Here is a 19,356-nt window from a genome sequence, read left to right on the forward strand (position 1 = left end):
ACAGAACTAGCAAAATTGATGTAAAATTCACCACCTTATCCCTCGCTTTCATCTTTGTTGTCATTGGGGGAGGGATGTTTTATTTGCGTATTTATTTTTGCTTCCAGCATCAGCGGTGGGGCCCCAGCTAGATCACCTGTCCTACCTTATCCTGACTCCTGCTTCACAGCTCTCCACCGTGGCTTTGTCCCAGCACCAGGCTCATCCCAGTCCCAGTCTTCTTTTTGTTTTTTTCTCCTAGTCTTTCTCTCAGAGAGACTTTGGTTTTTCTTCTCTTACTTGTCTATTCCCAGACACCTACCTGACTCCTCCTCTGATTTGACCATAGCTGCTGTTTCCAGTCCCCTTGCCTAACGCTCCCATGCTCCATTTTTCATCTGGCACTCATTCCCTGACTGCTTTCAGTTGGACTGCAGCCCTTTCCATCATGCCTAGGCAGGCTTATACTGGGCACAGGAGAGGAGTGGTTCTGTGCCCTGTGTTCCACTGGTCYATACCAGGAGGAAAGCCCTGCCTTCCTCCTGCACTTCCATGGTCAAGAGTGCTCGCTACAGACAGTCTCTAGAGCTTTAGCTGCCCTCCTGAGAACATGTGCAAACCTGAGATTTTTTTTCAAAAGCTTATCACATAGCCAAAAACTCTGTGGTTTCTCACAAGAAGAGAAAAAGGCACATATCCAGTAAGGACTGGCTCCCATTTCTAATCATTTTCCAAGTCCTGTTCCAAGCTTGGAGTCCTAGGACTTCTCAATGAAACAGAGTAAGATTGTTTTACTTTAATAAGGGCCAAAGGGCACATTTTTCTCTAATGYCATGCTCTGAAGGCAGGTAGATTTTATGAAACCTCCACATGTGAATGGGTGCCTGCTTGTGAGGAGGCTTCACCTGAGACAAGATTTAGCAGGATGGGGACATAAAGGAACMGAGAGACTTTCTGGTGCTCTCACTGCATTCAAGTAGGGGTGAGCATCTGCTCTGGCAAGATGCTGAGTTCCTCCTGGTGCAGTCTTCAGGAACTGAAAACACTTAGCACGACACAGGGTTGGGATCAGAAAGCATGCTGTTGTGCAGATGGGAGTTATGAAAGCTCATGAAGAACAGACACAGACTAAACAGTGCACACATGTATATTGTRCACGGGGGTGCAAAATGAGCTGGAGGTGATGTAGGAATGGTGTTAATTTATAGCAAAACTGAGAGATCTGTAAGATTTCTCCCTAAAGTAGTTTAACTACTGAGTGTCCATGACAAAGATATTGTTGGCAGTTAAAACAGGCATCTCTTAAATAGTTGACATTTTTGTTTCAGCGACTATGCAGTGACTACATTGCTAACTAATCCTAATAAGCCTCCTTTCCAAGTTGTATAAAAATGTTTTATGAGTTCTGGCCTTAGCAGTGGCATAAAACTTCCCTAGAATATCCATCCAGTGGTGCTTTGTCCTCCCTCCCCTCTGCCACTGGGGACTGTCTCACTTGTGCATACTGTCATTCCCAGCCAGGGAAGTTCAGGCTTCCTGGGTGAGCGGGTTAAATGTGTTGCCACATTCGCAGCATGCTGATTGTGAAGTCTACCCATAAGCCAGCAGTTCATAACCTTGTGGAAATATTTTTACATGCTCCACACAGAGAAAATAACCACTTCTGCTCTGCTAGAGCTCAGCCACATGAAAGAGCCAGGAAGAACACCCCAGTGGATGCTGAGAAAGGAAGAGGGACTTGTGTCCAGTGCTGCAGGCAAATATGGCACCTCTGCCATCACAGCAGGAAGTTAAGATGTGGACAGTCAGAGTGTTGTTTTGAGATCCCTGCTTGCATTTGCTGTGAGGTGGTGATACCCCACTGATCAGTATAATCTAATCACTTCTCACACACTTTGCTGGGACTCTGTCCCAGTGCAAGGACTTCAAGCATGTCCTCTCCTCAAGGAGCTTGCTATCTTAGGTATAACCCCAGCTCTGGGTCTCCTTTTTCCTTTACTAACCTTCCTTCTCAGATCCTGACTGAACACTTTCCAAAACATCTCTCTCCTGTTCCTTCACTCCCTCAATCCATCTGCTCCAAGCCACAGTAAAGTCATCTCTCATCAGGCACTGAATTCACTGTTACCTTTACACTCTCAGGACACACCTATTCCCCAGAAGGGTTTGAGAGCAAMGGTATTAATACTGGTTAAACTATGAGAAAATCCTCAGCTGAACCATGGGGCCACCAGCACTGATAACTGGTGGTTGTTGGACGTAAGGCAGAAGTAAGATCTCTATTGCCTGCCTGTTCTATGGGCTGGAGTTGATCTTCYTGAATCTACCACCAGCCCCTCGGGTGAGCTGCACATCCCACCCTGGGAGCAGCTGGAGCGCTCAGCTCATGGGGAGCATTGCTGCTGGGGTCCCATGGGCTCAGCTGATGGCTGCACAGTGGGGYTGACCTGGCATTTGGGACAAACTGTAAGACACTCGTGGCCTTTAGGGCCACAGTGTGGTCACCCTGGTCTCCAGTGATCATGTAAGTAAAGCTTGGCTGAGGSGATAACAGGCCTTGACTGGAAAGTCCCACTGCTCTGTAAACACAAACAAATCAGCCCCCATCACCTGCTTCCCTTCTTTATCTGTACATGTAATTTAAAACACCCTCCAGCCTCCCAAAGTCAAGCTTCAGCTGCTTCCCATCCCCTTAAGCCCCTTTAGTTCCTCTCCCCCCGCTAACCTGGCTGCTTTTCCAGAGCCAACCATCACTGCAGAGACAAGTTGCTCTTCTCTCCCACTCTCTGATCCTTTCTGTCCTGGGTGAATGTGGTGGGAACCACCCACAGCGTGTTTTCGTGCATGCGTTTCTGCAGCCACCCCTCCCCCCTGCCTAGTTTTTTAAGTTAAACTATCTCTTGCTTTAAAGAGAGCAAATACACAGCAGTGGCTTTCATCACTGCTGTATAATAGAGCAGTAATTCTGTGCCAGGGACTGTTTTCTATTTTATTTTAAAGGGTTTATAAAACAGTGTATGTAATTGAGTGAGTAAACTGAACGTTTTCTGGAGCCCCTGAGGGCTGAAACTTCGTGGTGGTCCTGGGCCTAGGCCCTAACCCTTTTTTTTCCTCTCTTTTTTTTTCCTCCCTTTCCCCTCCTTCCCCTCCTCCTTTACAACCCAGCGTTGCCACCAGCAGCAGCAGCAGCAATCTGTCTGGGGCTAATTGAGCAAACAACAAGGAGATGCTTTCACATGGCTTTTAAAGGAATGCTCCGGCATCCCCTTTCTGTGAGTGGCTTGGCAGGAACCTGCCAGGAAGGCTGGGGAGCGCTGGGTCCCCGGCCCCCAGCCTGCTGGTGGGGTTTGTGCTGGGCTGCRCAGTCATTTCCGCCCCTCTGTTTATTTGCATTACAATTTGTTTTTAGCCAAGCACCAAAAGCTGCTCTGCTCTCTAGTTCGCCTTGTGCGTATGTTTTTAAGGGGCTAGTGTACAGTATGTGTAAACAAATGTCTTCCCAGGCAGGAACGCATATATAACGAGTGACAGGTTTTTGATTTACACTCAGTAAAGTCTCCGTGGACACTCGGTTCAAGCACCCAGGCTGACTTCAGGCTGGGCTGCGTCAGCAAGTTGAAGCAAAGTGCTAATCAGGAGGTTGAATGTGTTGATCAGCCCTGGATTTGCTTAGCACCAGATGCACCCAATCTGAGAAGATCTAGTTGAACATGATTTAAGGTTGAAGAGTCCAACTCWTAAGGCTTTCTGAAAGTCCTTTCTCTAATCCCTCTTCTTTCTCTGTGGGCTGAATGCATCTGTAACCCTGCCAGTGTCAGATAAAAGGCAGCCTGGTAAGAAATCCCTAATGGGGAGCTAGGGAAGGAGAAAAGGAGCTGAACAGCAAAGCATGTGAGGTACTTCTCCCTCCTCCCCCAGAGTTTCAGGCAGAGTTTCTGCAGGAACTGAGCTTGCTGGTACCAGCCAGAGCCACTGGCAACTGGCAGCCACGTCTGATAATGAAACGCTATCCGCAGCTCAACTCTGGCACACACACTGGAGTCTGAGTTCCCTTCACTCCGCAAGGAGGGCTTTGGGAGTGGAAGAGGGAAGCAGAGTGAATCCTTATCTGCCTATCGCATCCCCTCAGGGTGCGGAATAGGGCTTTGTTTCTAGCAAAACCATTCCCTTTATCGCTTAAAAACTTTCTCGAGATTGTAGACAGGCAGATTCATGTGTTTTCTCTAAGCTTTTATAAGAAGAAATGAGTTGGGTGATTTCATGTGAGTCTGAGGTAGCAGTGACATACCAGGCAGGCCATGTGTGCCCACTTTGGGGAATCTGGGCCACACGGATCAAGAAGGCGATGAAATAAGCAGAGGGATGGGGGATGAGGGAACGCAGGCTCCAATTTCCCGTGTGGCTTTGGCTGCTTAAGATCCCTAAACTCATTGCYGCCTTGGTTTCCCCATCTGTAAAACAGGAATGCTCTTACTCACCCATTCGCAAAAAGCATTTTGAACTCATCAGGTGTAAAATACAAGATACCATAGGGCTGCTGCAAGCATGTCCGTGCAAAATACAAATAGTTGGTACCACCTCTGCAGCAAGGTATGTGACAGGACCCATCCCAACTCTGCACATTTAGGGCTGTGGAGGATGGTGTCTGAAATGAAGCAAGAAGTTCCTTATTAAAAAGTATTGCTACAGATAACCTATATATAGAACCACAAATTGACATGGCTCTCTACAAGCCTAGATGAAGGCATGTTTAATCTGCAGAGGCATAACGTAATTACTCTCACTGGATGGTAGCCAGGGTCTTATTCACATCATAGAAATCAACATGATAGGTAGTCTGCTTGGAGGACGTTCAGGAATGGAGTCACAGGAGTTGCTACAGGGCCTGTTTGAGATATATTGGGAAAGTTGTTGGGGGTGAGGAATGTTATAGCAAGAAATGCTGCAGGTTGGATTTGAGGTACCTTGGCAAAGCTGTGTGGGGTCCAGGACAGGAGGAGAGAGGCGCTGAAGGCTGGACTTGGGGCTATTGGCAGAGCTGTGCTGGAGAAGTTGTGTGGTGCTACCTACATCATGCTTGCACCTGGCACTTGTACAGTCAGCCCCTCATTTTCCTGAGCTCTGCATCCACCTCTGCTCAGCCTGCCCAAAGTGCTGGAGACTGAGCTCCAGGATGTTAGTGTAAGGCTCCAGGATTAATTATCAATTGACAATAAATATCCTGAGCAAAGAGCTCAGTGTCTCAGTCTGGTGCTGCAGGTGAGAAGCAGCCCCTTGATCTCCTTATTTTAGCCTTTATGGAGGGTCTCTGAAAGGAAGAGATGTYCCTCAGGCTGAGGAAACTGCATATRTTCCATATGGTYGTAGGGTTGAAGTTGTAGTGAAAAATTATCTTGCCAAAGTCCAAAACTCCTTGAAGTTTATAGAGCAGAATTTGATCAAACCTTTACTGGAGCAATGGTTTGCATGGTACAAAGGGGGTGGCTTGAATTTTAAACCAAGAAAAACATCATATTGGCCCAGCCACTTTTGAGGATTGCCAGAAATTTCATCCTTTAGCCAAAGGTGGTATATTTGTTGTTTTGCAGCAGTCTTGCAAAATCCACTACCCTGAGGGGAGGAGTTTTAGGTGGGTAAATAAAACACAACTCATCATTTCCATCATCYTTGGCTGTCCTCCCCCACTACTGTGTAAGGTGAGGGAGACACCAGAGCCTCCAGCACCTCACAGGYCTTGACACTTTATCCCAGGCTCCAGAGCCAATTGTTATTCCTAATTGCAGGAGGTAAGATGAAGAGCCTRGGGGCACGTGGGACACACCACCTGAGCTCCACCTGAATAGGTGTCCAGCTCTTGGAAAACAATTTAGATTCACCACCTCCCCCACGGTACCCTGAGGACACCCACTTTGAGCACACCAGCTTTGTGTCATGCTCTGAGGCCACACGCTTGGGTTTTTTAGGCACTGGGCTTTCAGTTGCGTGTTTTTATTATTTTGGCTTYGGATCCCTTATTTGCAGTCCTTCCCTGACGAGCTGCTTTTGCATTTTAAAGGGAAGGCTCTTTCAGTACAGTGCATTAACAGTGCTGGGGCAGGGACTGGCACATTAATGTGTCCACTGGGGCTGTGCAAAGCTCCTGGGAACAGGCAAAGGAGTGACCTTGCAGAAATTGCCTCTCCAACAAATTTGCTCCACAGGAGGGTCAGGTTTAAATAAAAAAAAAAAAAAAAAAAAAAAAAAAAAAAAAAAAAAAAAAAAAAAAAAAAAAAAAAAAAAAAAAAAAAAAAAAAAAAAAAAAAAAGTGCTCTTTGTTTTTAAACTGCCAGGGCTTAAAATTTGAAAAAGTTGAATTTGCTGAGAGGGCCTCACTAACACTGTGTCAATGATGGCCCCTGGTTCTAGACAGCCCCTCTCCTCCCCAGCCTCCAAGCAGTTTGGGGCAGACATTGCTCTTCAGGATTTGTGGATTACTGATCTTTAATTTTGTGTCCAGTTTCCATATTGGATGTTGATGGTTCCTTGCCTTGACGTAGGTGTACACCTGTCAGTAGCAGCTGTGACTTCCGTAGGGCCTCTCTTGTTTATTAGTGACACATACATGTGAAAAGTCTCATTAGAGAAATCTCCTGATGTTTAGTCAGTTGTTTAGGCTTTCACCATGTGTGTGGGATACTGTCGGAGAGAYGCTGGAGTCCAGCAAATCTCTGTTTGAGTTCCCCAGAATCTGCTTTTCTCATTTGTTTTAAAGTTGCAGATTTGAAAAATGCAAGGTCTGAAGCTCTGCTGCAAAACTCAATTGCTCTTCTTTTCCTCCCTCTCTCTTTTCAGCCAAACATGTTAATGAAGTCATTGTGGGCACCGAACAGCTGATGGAGATATAACCCGAGTAGCTTTTAAAGATGATTTTATGGAAGCCAGCAGCAGAACCAGATGTTCAAGCATTGTAAGATCATCCGTACAGATCAGCACTGGCATGGTTTACCCTGTCATTGCTCCTTTCCTGTTCAGCTTTATATTTATGTCTTAATAAAGAAGTATTTGCAGAGYGGAGTGTCCGTCAGCCCCTCCCCCCTCATTGGGATGCGCGCGGGTTTGTGCCGGGTTATATCGGTTCCTGCACGCCCGGCCAATGCACTGTACTTTTCCAGCAGAAGGGAGAGCGGGGACCACACAGACTGTGCCCACTGCAAAGAATGACTTAGCCGCCCTCCCTGCGGTGTAAACCACGTCCCTGCTGTCCTGCACCACCATCCCTGAGCCTGGGAGAAACTGCTCGGGACGCTGCTCGTGCATCTCATCAACGCAGCAGGCGGACAGCGAGAACAGCGGCCGTGCCGGCTGCTCTTTGCAGCCCGGTGCCTTCGCCAGCCYCCTCCTCCTCCTTGCTGTCTCTCATGATGCTGCCCTACAGCACAGAAGTGTTTAATCTGTGCCTCTTCTCCTCTGTAATGCAGTCGAGGAGTTTGGCACCCWTTTCCATCAGGGCTGAGTTTGGTCTGATACTTTGAAATCCTGCCCAAGAGCAAGTATGTGAGGGCTGGTRGAGTGGGAGGGATGTAAGCAGTGGGTACTCCCTGACTTATTTTGATGGTTCTTCCTGTTAGTCCACTGTTCCTAATCCCAGACAACAGGTCCCTCCCCACACTCGGATGATCTGGGGATGACTGCACCTATGTCTCTGAGATGAGTCGCGCGTGCTAATGTGAAACGCGTGGCCTTGTGGTCAGGGCTTGTGCCAGGATTGTAAAGCACCTGGATAGGATTGAAACACARGCTGTTCTTTAAAGTTTATAAATTGGACACAAGTTCCTACCTAAAAGCTGTTTATTAGAATGTAGTAGGATTGAATGGGACATTTATCTGCCCCTGGCAGTTTGACATCCAGAGGTGCTTACAGCAACTGGCAGGGATGGTATTTCATTAACTGAAGTGATAAATGTTAAATGTGTGCTTCATGGGCATCAGTGACCCCTGAGGAGAGTTACCATTTCCTAGTTAATTTGGCAGGAGAGAGATTATAATCCAGACATTCTCTGAGTTTCATAAACAAAATCCTTCCTCTGAAGGACTGGATTGGAATGGAAACTATGGGTAAGGATGGGCTGTAAGGCCTGTGACAAGCTGCAGAGAGAAGAAACGCGCTGCAGTTCAGCTCCAGCTTTGTGCTGGAGATTTTGCCTCACATATGTGTGCAAACATGTTCCTAAGGTACGATGCCTTTTTCATCCAAGGATYGCAGAGGCTTTACAAAGGTTAATTAAAGAGAGTTCTTGTCTCTGTGTGCGGCAAGGGAGAGAGGCTCCATTTTGGGTGTGTAGAAACAGAAGCAGAGTGGTGTGTAATTACCTGGCTTTGCATTTTACCAGAAGGCTGGTAAAGTCAAAAGAGGTTTGCAGGGACTTTGACTTACAGTCCTTTTGCTGAAACACAAAGCCTTCTCCCMCTCTGTTTTTAGGATACATCTTAACTTCTGAAAAGTCCACATCAGTGTGTTTAGCAGTTACAGTTTTACCTCCTTGTGCCTTAATTATATGTTAAAGTCTCAGTCCTTTTGTTTAGCTGATTTAAGAAGAGGGTGGAGGGCTCTTTACTGTGTCGGTTAGAATTTAGCATTAATTTAGTGTTCTCTGACACTTGAAAACCTGGCTGGGATTTGAGGCATTTTCTTTTCCTTTTTGCCTTTTACGACCTGCAGGTGTTTGGTGTGAGATAAAAGTAGATCCCAAAGTGAGATTTCACAGCACAAATTATCAAAGTGAAGATTCACTCTTGATGTAGTCTACGTGTGTGGCAGTAATTATGAAAAATAGTTCAGGATAATAGGGCCTTCAGGAATCCCARGGCGGGCACTGGGAGGTTAACCCTTCCTCATCTAACCTGGCCTCCACACTGCTGTCATAATCAGGTGAGCATGTGATGGGTTGGGTCAGGCAACTTCACAAACCRAGTGGTGTTACAGTTGTTGAGAAAATTGGGGAGCTGACTGAGGATGTGAAGTTTTGTTCCAGGTAGTTTTGGATGTGACTGTTTGGTCCCAGGTCATAGCATCCTTAGATGCTTAGACGCTTCTTCCTGTGGGTCCTGCCCCCAGCACAGCATGACAGGGAARCCTGAAGGTCTCCCTGCTCAGCATGGTTCCCATGAGAACTGGGTGCAACCAGCAGCAGCTCTGCAGCCAAGTCCTTGCCAGGATTTTTGCAGCCAAGCCCATTKGTAAGACACAGGTTTGGGAAGAGCATTTGTTGGGCAGTTGCAGACACTAGAGCTGTGGCTCACCTCCCTCAGCCATTCATGTTTGCTTTTGGAGGTGACTGTTGGGGTCTCTCAGRAAGCAGCAGCTCATCTGATCCCTTCTGCAGTCAAACCAAAGCGGATGGCTCCCATCCTTCTGGCAGCCCTGGAGCAGAGCTGTGTGAGGCAAACACAAACAGCCAGCCATTCCCAGGAACGGTGGGCTTGCYACCTCCATCGTGTTCAGATGGACACAAAGACTTCATGCCCAGCTCTGATCTTGTTTTTAGGACAATTTTTCGGTTTGTGGGCAGGAAGGGGAGAGCAGAGCCTGAGCAGTCATATGGCTTCAGGCACACAGGTCTGGCTCCCCCGTCACCTGTCCAGCTAACACTGTGGGTGCAGCCCTAGCAATAGGACTCTCCTGAACCCCTTAGGGACTCTCCTGAACCCCTTAGGGCTGGGATCACGAGGATTCGGAAATCTTTTACTGCCTCCAGTCTCCAAGGTTGATTGTTGCTCCTGCTGGCTTCCTTGCTGGTTTCTGCACCCCACTGTCATTCCYCTGGCTGCCTGGAAAGAATGCTTTTCACCACGTCTCTGCCCACCCTTTGCACTTTGCTGGTCCAGAGACCAGAATTTTCCTAATAAAACCCCACAGGTCTGGGGAATACCATTATTTTCCAGAGGTGTCTTGCTGCACTCATGTTGTCGCAAGTCCCCAGTGAGGGCCAGTAGTGGCTGCTGTGCTCCCTGCCCGATGTCTTGTGAGGGGCAGAGTAAGATCAAGCCCCACGTGGTGCTCGYAGAGAGCCGCCTGTGCTGGCAGCAGTGGTGTGACAGACACACGTTGCAGAGTGTGTGGTGTAATCCAGCCCTGGGACACCACAGTGCCACCCTCCTGTCACACACAGCCACTCCTGTGGCCTTTGGTCACCTGTTTTAAAGGACTGATCATTGCAGCRGGCAGTTGGGGCTGTGGCCTTTGGCACTGCAGGCTGCCCACTGTGCCCCAATCCAGCCCATCTCAGTGCCATGGGGGAGCCCAGAGCACAGGGCCCTTCTCACTGGCACCCTGCAGAGTTAATTTGGGCACGTGGAGATTCCCTCACCAGCACATCCCTCAGCACCTCTGCAGGAGCCTTCCCACCGAGGCTTGCTCCCTCTCAGCCAGGAGGCCGATTTCTGGATCCTGTCGGTTTTCACTCCATCTCCCAGGAGCCAAGGTCCACAGCCGCGCCTGTGCCTCCCAGACGGGCCGGCAGACGGGAACTTCCTTCCAGGTCCTATAGACAGACATTTTATATACGTTAAAATACGTGTGTGTATAAATATGGAAAGCAAGAGCTTGGGAGAGCTTGAGTCTAAATAAACTTGTACRTTTTAGGCTTTTAAAATGCTAATGTTGAATTTCGGGGGATGGGGGACRGCAAGGGGATTGTTGGACTGAGGACCAAGACAGCTGATGAGCTTGGATCAGTGCCTTTACAATTCAAGGAAAAATGGGATAGTTTGGGAAGGAAAAAGGGATTTTCTTGTTTTTGTTTTTAGTAGAAAATAAAAGAAGCTGCCTTCTTATTTGCCTCCCTCCCCCAGCGCCGGAGCAGCGAGCGACTGGTGTTGTATGCATAAGCTATTCCTTTGTGCAACATCTAAATGGTTAATTGTGTTTGAGGAAGATGTACGGGCGAATGGAGGGACCACCCAGCAAGAGACAGACAAGAAAGAGCGATCTCTGAAATGTTTAACCAGAGAGAGAGCAAAGTTGTTTAAAAATATTTAATTTACAACATTCCACACTGCTGATTATAAATCGGCCGTCCAAAAACACTGCTGCGTGCGGGGAGGGATCCAGGCAGCATGAAACAAATTCTTGTGATTGTTTTTCCTATCKTCCTCCCTCCTTTCCTTGGGGAGTTTAACCCTGTGGCAGGATGCGGGTTGCCCCAGGCAGGGAAGGCAGCRCTGTTCCCCAGGGCTGTGGTCTCGGGTGCGAACACCTGCGCCTGGGGCCGGGATGCAGCCTCCTGCTGGTGCTGGGAGAGTTGGAGGGGACAGTGAGGAGCAACCAAGCAGCAGTGCCAGCAGTGGTGATGGGCACGTTTGAGATGGGCAGTRGGTAACAGCCCCGCAGTCCCTTCTCTCTGATGTGGGGAACCGCAGCACCGGGGTTCTCCAAAGCACCCAGCTGTGCTCCCAGGCAAGGAAAGCCGTGAATCCCCTGGTATTGATGGGTTGGGAGATTTGAGGAGGCAAATGTGGCCAGTCTGTGCCACCCATGAGAGGTTGCTCACCATGGCAATGATAGCGCCTGCTCTTTGGGTTGGCAACTCAGCCATGGTCACCCAGCCATTTCCAGCAGCGCCAGGAAGGACCCAAGCCCTCACAGGGTCATTGAGCAACAGCARCATCTTCCCCTGCTTGGGCCTTTCTGCAAAGGGGGTGGTTGGTGCCGGATGCCGGGAAGAAGGGATTTGGCCGCGCTCTGCTTGCAGCCACCGCTGATCCACAGCTGGCTTTGACGCACCCGGCCACCCAGTCATGCTCCCCCAGTGCAAGGGGCTGGGACTGCCCTGTGAGGAGTCCAGTCTGCTCTGGATGGTGGCCAGACCATCCACCCCATCACCTGGGGATGACTCCTGGATGCTSTCACCATGATGTCCTTTCCAATCTTCATAGCTCCTATTCTTCCTGTTGCAAGGGAGTTCTGGGAGAGGAGGCTCCTGAGAATGTTCCCGGGACACTGGGCAGGTGAAGGACGCACATGGTGGGGGTCAGCCCCTTATTCCCCAGCGAGCACCAACCCTGTCATCATCCACCCTCATGGATGTCCCCTGTCATCATCCACCCTCATGGATGTTGCCTGTGGGGTTAGAGAGCCACCGTGCCTGGAGGGTGCTGTGGAAGGGAGGAGAGGCACAGCCCCTGGCTGGTGACCCCACTCTGCAGAAAGGATCTGAATGGAGCTGAGGGACAGGGGGGATGCAAGAGGAATCAGGATCCAAAAGTGGCGGCTGCTCTCACTACAGACCCCTCTTTGACATCCTTTTGTAGATCCCACCTTGGAGAACAAAAGCCAGGGTGCTTTCGCACGCCTGTTGCCCCAGGACCCGGGCCATGCAGTTCGGGAGCCCAGTCAGCAGGGATGCCAGGGATCTCACCTGTCGCTGGTCTCCTGGCAACAAGGGGGCACGGGGAGGGACTGCACGGCACTTTGCCGGGGATTGCCACACATTTCCCAACCCCTCATCAGCCAGGAAGCCTCGCTGGCCACCTGGACGCTTCCTCGCGTGCAGCGAGGGCCTGTGACAGCCCGAGGAGCCGGGGTGGGTTTGGCTGCTTGCCCCGGTGGCGAGCTCGGCTCTCAGTGGCTGCACCGCTCCGGGCCCTGCCAGCCCCAGCCGGTGCCGGGAGCGAGAGCGGAGACAAAAGAGCTTGTGTCCGCCTGCCAGCAGCCGGCCCCGCCGAGCGGCCGCCCGCCCAATTAAACCGTGCCCGCTTCCCATGCGGCAGGGGCGCCCGGCGGGCTCGCTGGCCCCCTCCCACCACCCACCGGCCCCAGGGGACCACCACCCTGTGGGGCCTCCCCTGCCTCCCTGCAGGCGCCAGCGCTTCCGCAGCCCTTGTCCGGCACGAACGCGCTCCCTCGGTGCCCCAGCGCGGGCATCTGCACCGGCTCACCCCATCCCCAAACATCTCCTGTTCCCCCAGCTTTCCTCGCACCTCGGAGCTCGCAGCACCCGCCAGCGCGGGCAGTGGAATACTGAGCATCCCTCCCTGCTCCTGCTGCCCCCAAGGGTTGGATCAGGACGAGACCTGGCAGCAGCAAACTCTGCCGCGGCGGGAACATCCCCACACCCCGTCCCGACCCACGGGGCCGGTGTCACATCCACTTAGTTGGCTCCGAAAATCTCTTGCCCTGACACCTTGTTAAATACCCACCAGGGGTCACAGTTCCTGGGATTCTTTTTCCTGCTTTTCCTTTACCCCGCTGAGACGTTTCGGTTGGCAGGAGCTCTCCCCCCGCTATTAGGTATCTTTCGGGGAACAAGAAACCTAGATCACTTACAAATTAATTTGGAGTTAAACCTACAGAAAATGAGAAACATGCTGCTTTGCAGGAGAGAGTGCTTGGCCAGCGATCAAGAAAAATACATCCAAACCGCCCGATGCGGCGCTCGGCCGCGGCCGGGAATGGGGGCTGCGTGCTCAAGGTAGCCGGCAGCTGTATTCGGGTGCATCTTAATGGAGCTGAGGCCTTTCCTCCCAGTTAAAAGGAGGAAAAAGGGAGTACMAGCTTCCCAGCATGTGGGGGAACGYGGGGAAGGCGGGCRTGGGGTGTGTCTGCCTGCTCCAGCACCTTTGCCAGCGGGATGGGGACCAGCCACCCCATGGCATGAGGACAACTTTGCACCAGCGTTTCCCCATCGCTGCATCCCTGGGGCCACGGCAGCTTGTGCCAGGGCTGGTTCCCGAGAAGGGGGAGGATGCCACGTCCCCTCATCCCACGGCGCCTTGCACCAGCCAGCCCTCTGGCCAGCAAGGTGCCTCTGGACACGGGAATGAGGGGCGATGCAAAGGATCCTGAGCCCTTCGGCGGGCGGGTGGGAGCACCCCCTGTGCCAGGCGCTCCCGGAGGGTCACGGGTGCGCGTTTGGCCGCCACCGCGCATTGTGTCTGCGGCGAGAGCGGCTGTGCCGGGAGGGGGCCGTGCGGGGGAGGCCGGGGCGGCGGAAGAGCAGTGATAAGATAAAAGGTCTGCTTTCCCATGCCGAGGAGCCGGGGGGGAGTGGGGGGGAGAGAACGCGGGGCGAGCGGCGAGGCCACCCAGGTTTCAAGCACTCGGCCTCGGCGCCTGACCCCGGCACATTCAGAGAGCACTTCCTAAATTTGTCTCCTGTGTTCTTGACTCACAAGCAATTTCCTCACCCATAAAACGGCGTCGGCATGAAAGGACTGGCCGGGACACCAATTACTTGTCACCATTTTACCACCCCGCTGCTCACCAGTTTGCAGCCCCCGGCAGTGCCTGGCCAAGATCTGCCCCTCCTCACGGAGCCCCTCTGCCCAGGGGGACACGGCAGTCGGGATCCCCTGTGCCGGAAAGGTGCAGCACTGCAGATGGATCCCCGCTGCTCTGCACCTGACGATAGCCCCCGGCAGAGCCATCCATGCTCCAGTGCTCCCCGTCATCCTGAAGGAATTGCCCAGCCCAGCCTGCAAACGGGGAGSCATCGGCCATCCCCAGGGCACTCAGCCCTGCGCTGGTGTCATCCCTGTGCTGGCATGGGTATTAAGGATGCTCCTGTGTGTCTGTGGGGGGAAAGTGAGGCTCCACCATCACAGCCGTGGTGGCACCGTGCTCGGTGCTGAGCACAGCCGTTGGCCCTGACACAAAGTCCATGGATTCCCTGCTGGCACAGGGCATTGCTATCCGGGTGTCTCTGTGCCCTGCCTTGTCCCTGCTCCCTGTGCCTCTGTGCCACCTCATCTGTCCATCCCTGGTCCCCAGTGCCATGCCTGGTGCTGTCACATCCCCAGCTGCTCCCCTGCTCAGGGGATGTGGAGGGGCACAGACTGGTGCAGAAGGGCAGAGAGTTGTGAGGGTCTTGGAAGGGTCTGAGCACAGCCATGACTCCTGGGAAGCCCTCATGTGCCTCCTGGGAGTGGGGAGATGCTGTGCAGCTGCGGCTGCAGCCCGACCTTCCCCAGCAGCGGTTACCCACTGTCCCTGCGGAAAATCGCTCCAGCTCCGCCGTGCCGGCAGCGGGCGAGGTTTGCCCAGGGCCTGGCGAGCGCCACGGCGGCTGCTAAACGGGTTTTATGGTGGGATTTAGGGACTTTTCTGCTGGGTAATTGATTTGCCCAGGCAGTAAAAGATCAAGGCAGGGGCTCAGACGGTGGCTCCCGGCATCTGCCCACCGAGCAGGCCCGGGCACGGGTGGCTCGGGGCATGGCCGGGGCTGGCGGTCCCCAATGCCATGAGGCACAGCGTGGGTGCCACAGCCCCACAGCGATGGCGTGGGTGCTACGGTTCCGTCCAGGAGCTCTCTTGCAGCACACCCCCGCTCCTGCATCCTCGCATCCCCCTCCCCAACCCCACCACAAAACAGCCCCCAAAGGAGACAAAAGGGGCTGTTTGGGGACCTGCCACCTGCTAGTCCCCATCCTACAATACCGCAGTAAAGAGGCACCAAACAAAGGCCTTAAAATCCTAAAGGGGCCCATTCATTAGGGTGACAAAGGGGGAAAGAACTACATTATCATAATTAATCCCGGTGCTGGCGGTGGGTGGCAGGGCTCTCTGTCTTCCAAGGTGGTGTGGGGACGGCCGGTGTCACCACGTCCACACGCTATTGTGCGCCGTGGCCTTGCGGGGCTTAGGCGGGTTTTAAGCTCTGTAAACACCACAGGACCCCCGCCACGGCTACCAGGGATGCCGTCCTCCCCCCCAGCCCCTCCCCAGCCCCGGCTGTTTGTCTTCTTGCTGCAGACCCCCCCAAAATCCCAGGGCTGGGATGAGTCCACTGTGCCCCCTCGGTGCACCTGCCCCCAAGACCGCTGGGGAGTGGGGAAGAGCTCGGAGCCCCACATCCTGCTGGTGGTGTTGGCATGGGGGCTTGCTGTCCATATTCCATGTTGTATTTCYCATGGAGAGTTACTCCAGGTGTGATGTGGCAGAGACTGCTCAGGCTTTCCCTGGCCTCGGAGATGGGGCTTCATCCCTTCCCTGCTATCTTACCCCTATCTGGGGGGGATGAGGTGGACTCTGACCTGTGGACCAGCTGTTGGTTGTTCTCTGCTGTTTGGGAGGCACAGGGAAACTGAGGCACGRTGTGGCACACAGAGATCCATGGGGATTTTAAGGGATGTTAACACCCTGTCTCAAATCCCCTCTGGTGGGTGCTGCCTCCCTTCTCCATCCCTCAGGACATGGCATCCCTTGGGACACACAGGGTGCTGGCTGAGGAAGCAGTGGGGCAGGGGACACGCTTACAACTGCTTGTCCATCTGTGGGGCCCTCCCTGCCCCCCCCAGCTCTCCGACCACCCCGATGGGGTCCCAGTCCTGGGTGCTGTGCAGTCGTGTGGTCCCGAGAGCCTGTGCCTGGCTCCGGGCCGTGGCCAGCGGGCTGTGCCGGTGGTTGGGAGAGCACCATCTGGTTTCCAACTAACTAACGCCCGGCTCTGGCTCCCGGCAGARGAGTTGCTGCTGCGGCGGCGGCTGTTTACAGCGTGCTGAGGCTCTGGCATGTCCCTGCCAAGTCCCCTCTGCTTCTCCCCGCGGCCACGGGGCTTTGGGGCTGCATGGTGGCCGTGCAAAGCCCGGCTCCACGCCCCAGCCTCTGCCCAGTCTCCGCTTGCCCGGAGGATGCTGCTGCCCGCCGAGGCTCTTGTCCCGGGCTGCCCTTCCTGAGGAGTGCTCGCTGTGGCGGGGCTCCTGCCACGGGGATTTTCCCATCTTCTTTGCTCAGCGGGGCGGGACACGCAGTGTGGGGCAGGGTGGGCTCCCTGGACACTCCGTCCTCTCTGTGGGTGCCCTGTGGGTGCGGGCGCTCCCCAGCTCGCACCGCATCCTGCCGGCTCATCTCCCTGCGGCGGGGGCGAGGGGCGAGGGTGGGCAGAGCCCCGGGTGGCCCCAGCGCAGAGCTCCCGCAGCCACCAGTGCCACAGGGACACTGCGCAGGGTGGGGGCTGCGCGGAGCCATTTGCCTTTAATTGAATTTATTTGTTACAACCCCAAACAATGTAAAGCAGGCTTCTCCCAGGCTCCAGCTGCCTGCCTGCCCATTAAAATACCATCTAGAACAGCAAATCCCCCCTCCCGCCTTGATATAAAACAGCCGGTCAGCAAGAAGCGGCAAGAGAAGTTTCTCTGCGTGCGAGCCGAGCCCCTGCTCCCCATCCTGCTCCCCATCCTGATCCCCATCCTGCTCCCCCAGGGCCGGTGGCCTGCAGGGCTCCCAGTCCCCTTGCGGGTGGCTCCGGGGAAAATAAGTGCCCTGCAGGAAGACCCAAAGCCCATCTTTGTGGCATCAGGGCAGGGCAGGCTGATCCCCGTCCTGCCCAAGGGCGTTTTCCAGTTGGGTTTTCAATCCTCGTTGGCGCGGCAAGATCTGGCCCTGTCACTGGTATTGTCACTCCCGCTGAAAAACCTGGGATCCCCAAAGCTGCTCCCTCCTGCCAAGCCCTACRGCCTCTTGCTCGGGGTGCCAGTCACCGCGCTGTGATGGTGCTGCCAGGGCGCACAGGTCCTGGGGAASAGCTGGTCCCTGGGGACCACAGTGGCAGCGGGTGAGCAGTGGAACAGGGGTGCATTGTGTGGAGCAGGCAGGGATGCCAGGGCTGATCCTGTCCTGCATTGTGCTGCWGTGGCACAGCACCCTGGTGCCAGCGTGCCGGAGCCAGGATGGGGCTGTGGAAGCTTGTCCTGCAGCRYTGGGTGCCCATGTCCCAGGGAAACYCTTGATGCTCTGGGATGGGGTAAATCCATCCAGCTCATCCCCAGGCCCTGGCAGACACTGAGTGAGTCTCCATGGTCCATTCCATGACTTTTCCGAGGACACTGATGACTTTTCCAGGGCGAGGGGCAGCGGTGGGAGAGCCCCAAGTGCAAACCAATCATGACAAATAGGGAGCTGATGGAGAACATGGGGTGGGGGAACCAGCCATTCTGGAAAGGAGGACGACAACTTACTTTTTAAATATTRAGTTGATAAAAAGCTGCAGCTGCCCAGCAGTAGTGCAGGTCCACCGGGAAAGGGAATGGTGGAGCTGTTAATAGCAATCAGGCAGCAGAAGTGCTGAATAGCCGTTTCCCTTCTGTATTTGGGGACACGCCAGATGCTACAGGCCTATCGCCGGACGAGGGAGAAACCCTTTACGTGCCRCTAAGGCCCAGGAGAGCTCGACCGCAGCAGGCTGGGCTGGCAGGGGCCATGACTGGGGGGCACGAAGGGATTAACCCAGGAGCTCCGTTTATTTATCAGGGTTTCCCCCATTTTTGGCCAGTAAGGAAACACCAGGTTGAGCATCACCAGCGTTGCCCCAAGGGAGTGATGGCAGAGAGGGGTTGMACATGGCTTGGTGCTGCTCCATGTTAGTTTACAGACCTCTCGGGGTGCCCTCAGCAGCTCCTCGGGGCGCCTTTCCTGGTGGGAGCAGCACCAGGCCTGTCCAACAAAGACYTGACAAGGGAGCTGAAATGAGCAGACAAACAATCCTAACTACTCCACGAATTATTGGTGGCATTTGCCCCCTGGCCCTTTTGCCCTCCCTGTGCCCCATGGACAGGATTTCTGTGTCCCCCTGTCTCCAGGTCTGGGGTATTGGGCTTGGCTCCTCATGGCAGGGGATGGGGCAGTGCTTTTGGGTACACCCAAGGAGTAGAGTGTTTCCTGCCCCTCACTATGGCCTGGAGGAATATCAGGCCTTTGAAGAGGGCAGCTGGCACTAGGAGTGGGTGGGCACACCCTGCTTTTGTGGGGTGGGGATGAAAGTTCTTGGGAAAAGGCATTAATTGGGACACATGGTCCTTAGGGGGAGGACAACTGGCCCTTGATGAAGGAATGCTCGCCCCTTGGGATGGCTGTAAGAGAGATGTACAGATTCTGGGAGAGCACTGCCTATCCCTTGGGATGGATGGCTATGTGGGGGCTGCCAAGCCCTTGGGTGGTGGCCATAGCAGGATATCCACCCTTTAGGAGGGCTGCCTATCTCTTGGGAAGTAGCTGTGGAGAGATGCCTGGCCCTGGAGGGGATACCTGGCCCTTGGRGTGGTTATGGRGGAGATCTGCCTAGCAYTGGGGGGAGGGTGCTTATGGGGAAMTGCCTGGACCAAGGAGGGTGGCTATAGGGGGCAGGGGCCATCCTCGGAGGGAGGCTATGGGTGCAACATTCTGCCCTTGGGACACCCTTAGGAGGGATGCCCATCCCTTGGGGCATCTCCAGGGGGCTGCCTAACCTTTGCGGGGTTGCTGTGGGAGAAGTGGGGAATGCTTTACTCGTCGGGTGCCCATCGTCGGGGGGACAGCTGTGGGGGACGGGGGCTGCCTCCGACCCTTGGGGGCGCTCACAGGGGGATGCCCATCCCCGGGGCTGTCTGCGGGGGGCTGCCGGTGCCGGGGCGGGAGGCGCGGGGCAG

The 19,356-nt window shown here is 53.8% G+C and overlaps 1 protein-coding gene across 1 annotated transcript in view; it reads left to right on the forward strand.

Annotated features, from left to right (window-relative positions):
* EIF2B3 (eukaryotic translation initiation factor 2B subunit gamma) overlaps positions 1-7,027 on the forward strand; it is a 95,273-nt gene extending 88,246 nt beyond the window's left edge. Inside the window, exon 11 of the mRNA XM_057390597.1 lies at positions 6,811-7,027. Coding sequence (XP_057246580.1) covers positions 6,811-6,863 — 53 coding nt within the window. The 3' untranslated portion in view covers positions 6,864-7,027. The remainder of the gene's footprint in view (positions 1-6,810) is intronic.
* Positions 7,028-19,356: the final 12,329 nt, after the last annotated feature.

This window comes from Malurus melanocephalus, unplaced genomic scaffold (genome assembly GCF_030028575.1).
Source record: "Malurus melanocephalus ecotype Western Australia unplaced genomic scaffold, MMel_1.1 scaffold_28, whole genome shotgun sequence".
NCBI classification, from domain to species: Eukaryota; Metazoa; Chordata; class Aves; order Passeriformes; family Maluridae; genus Malurus; species Malurus melanocephalus.